This window comes from Adiantum capillus-veneris, chromosome 17 (assembly GCF_014529385.1).
Source record: "Adiantum capillus-veneris isolate H3 chromosome 17, ASM1452938v2, whole genome shotgun sequence".
Classification (NCBI taxonomy): domain Eukaryota; kingdom Viridiplantae; phylum Streptophyta; class Polypodiopsida; order Polypodiales; family Pteridaceae; genus Adiantum; species Adiantum capillus-veneris.
In genome coordinates, this window is record NC_140947.1 from 25,748,639 (window position 1) to 25,749,843 (window position 1,205).

Below are 1,205 nucleotides of genomic sequence, written 5' to 3' on the forward strand. Positions count from 1 at the left end.
GAGAGAAGGTCCAAAATCAGATGGAAAGGGAAGAGATAAGAGGTCGAGGTTCTTTTTTTGCATTTCAAATATCACCACGATTATTACCACGACTATTACCACAAAATCTACCTCTAATATTGTTGCTACTATTACCGCATTTATTCTTGAAGCACAATTTAGCACCTAACATTCAAATTTGGCTTAAACATCCCCCCCCCCCTTTCAAATTTTGGTGTTTCCCTCCTCTTAATTAAAATTATAGAACATTACATGAAATTTTCAAAATTTTTAAAAAGAGATATAAAAACATGGAACAATAGTTAACTATTTGGGATTACAATTGGCTAAAACTAAACTAATGACTATCACTTGATTAACATAATTTAGCATGCTTCACAAAACTAGAGAGAGAAAGAGGGGGAGAGAAAAATGAATGGATGACACGACCAAAAAATCTCATAACTTAAAGTGTACAAAATGTTTATGAATCATCTTCCAAAAGATCCCTACAAGAAGTCTCATCCAATTCTAAGCCCATGGCTCCTAAATCAATAAAGAGAGAAACAAAATTGTCATTTGTAGATGCATTGGCTTCATCATGTTCAAATTGTCATGGTCCATGTCATCATGTTCAAATTGTAGATGCGTTGGCTTCATCATGTTCAAATTGTCATGGTCCATGTCGTCATCTTCATCATCATGACAATAATCCTCACTAAGACTTACGACCGTCGAACTTGATTCATCGACCTTCCTCTCCTCTGTCCCCCTCATCCAAAGTAGGAGGTGAAACAGGGTCAAAGATGGTCTCCACTTCATTAGTGACAAAAATGGTTCTCCCCCGAAGTGTCACGGGAATTACGAACCAAAGTTGGTTGGTGGATTGCTGGGATATATATGACCTATAGAAGAGAAATTCAAAGTGAGTAATATTGGTATAATTAATGTTATAAGAAGCAAATAAAAATAAAAAAGGTAGTCACTCACCTGCTCACAATTACGTGGCAAAACTAAATTGTCATACCTCCTTGTGTGATGCACACTACAGTCCACCATGTAGAGACCATTCTCATGTTGTCTAGACACATTTGCAAACCACTTGCACTTGAAGATGAAGGTAAGAAAGGTTATAAAATTAACCTTTAGTATCCTTTCAATAGTTCCACAGTACCTGGCCTCATCACCATCTGTGTCAAAGTTGCCCATGATGCCACAGTCCATGG

The 1,205-nt window shown here is 36.9% G+C and overlaps 1 protein-coding gene across 1 annotated transcript in view; it reads right to left on the minus strand.

Annotated features, from left to right (window-relative positions):
* Positions 1 to 438: 438 nt before the first annotated feature.
* Positions 439 to 1,205, minus strand: part of LOC147436944 (uncharacterized) — a 1,722-nt gene continuing 955 nt past the window's right edge. Inside the window, exons 2-3 of the mRNA XM_086485804.1 lie at positions 970 to 1,205; positions 439 to 884 (exon numbers count right to left, since the gene is read on the minus strand). The exon at positions 970 to 1,205 is cut by the window's right edge and continues 73 nt beyond it. Coding sequence (XP_086341930.1) covers positions 801 to 884; positions 970 to 1,205 — 320 coding nt within the window. The 3' untranslated portion in view covers positions 439 to 800. The remainder of the gene's footprint in view (positions 885 to 969) is intronic.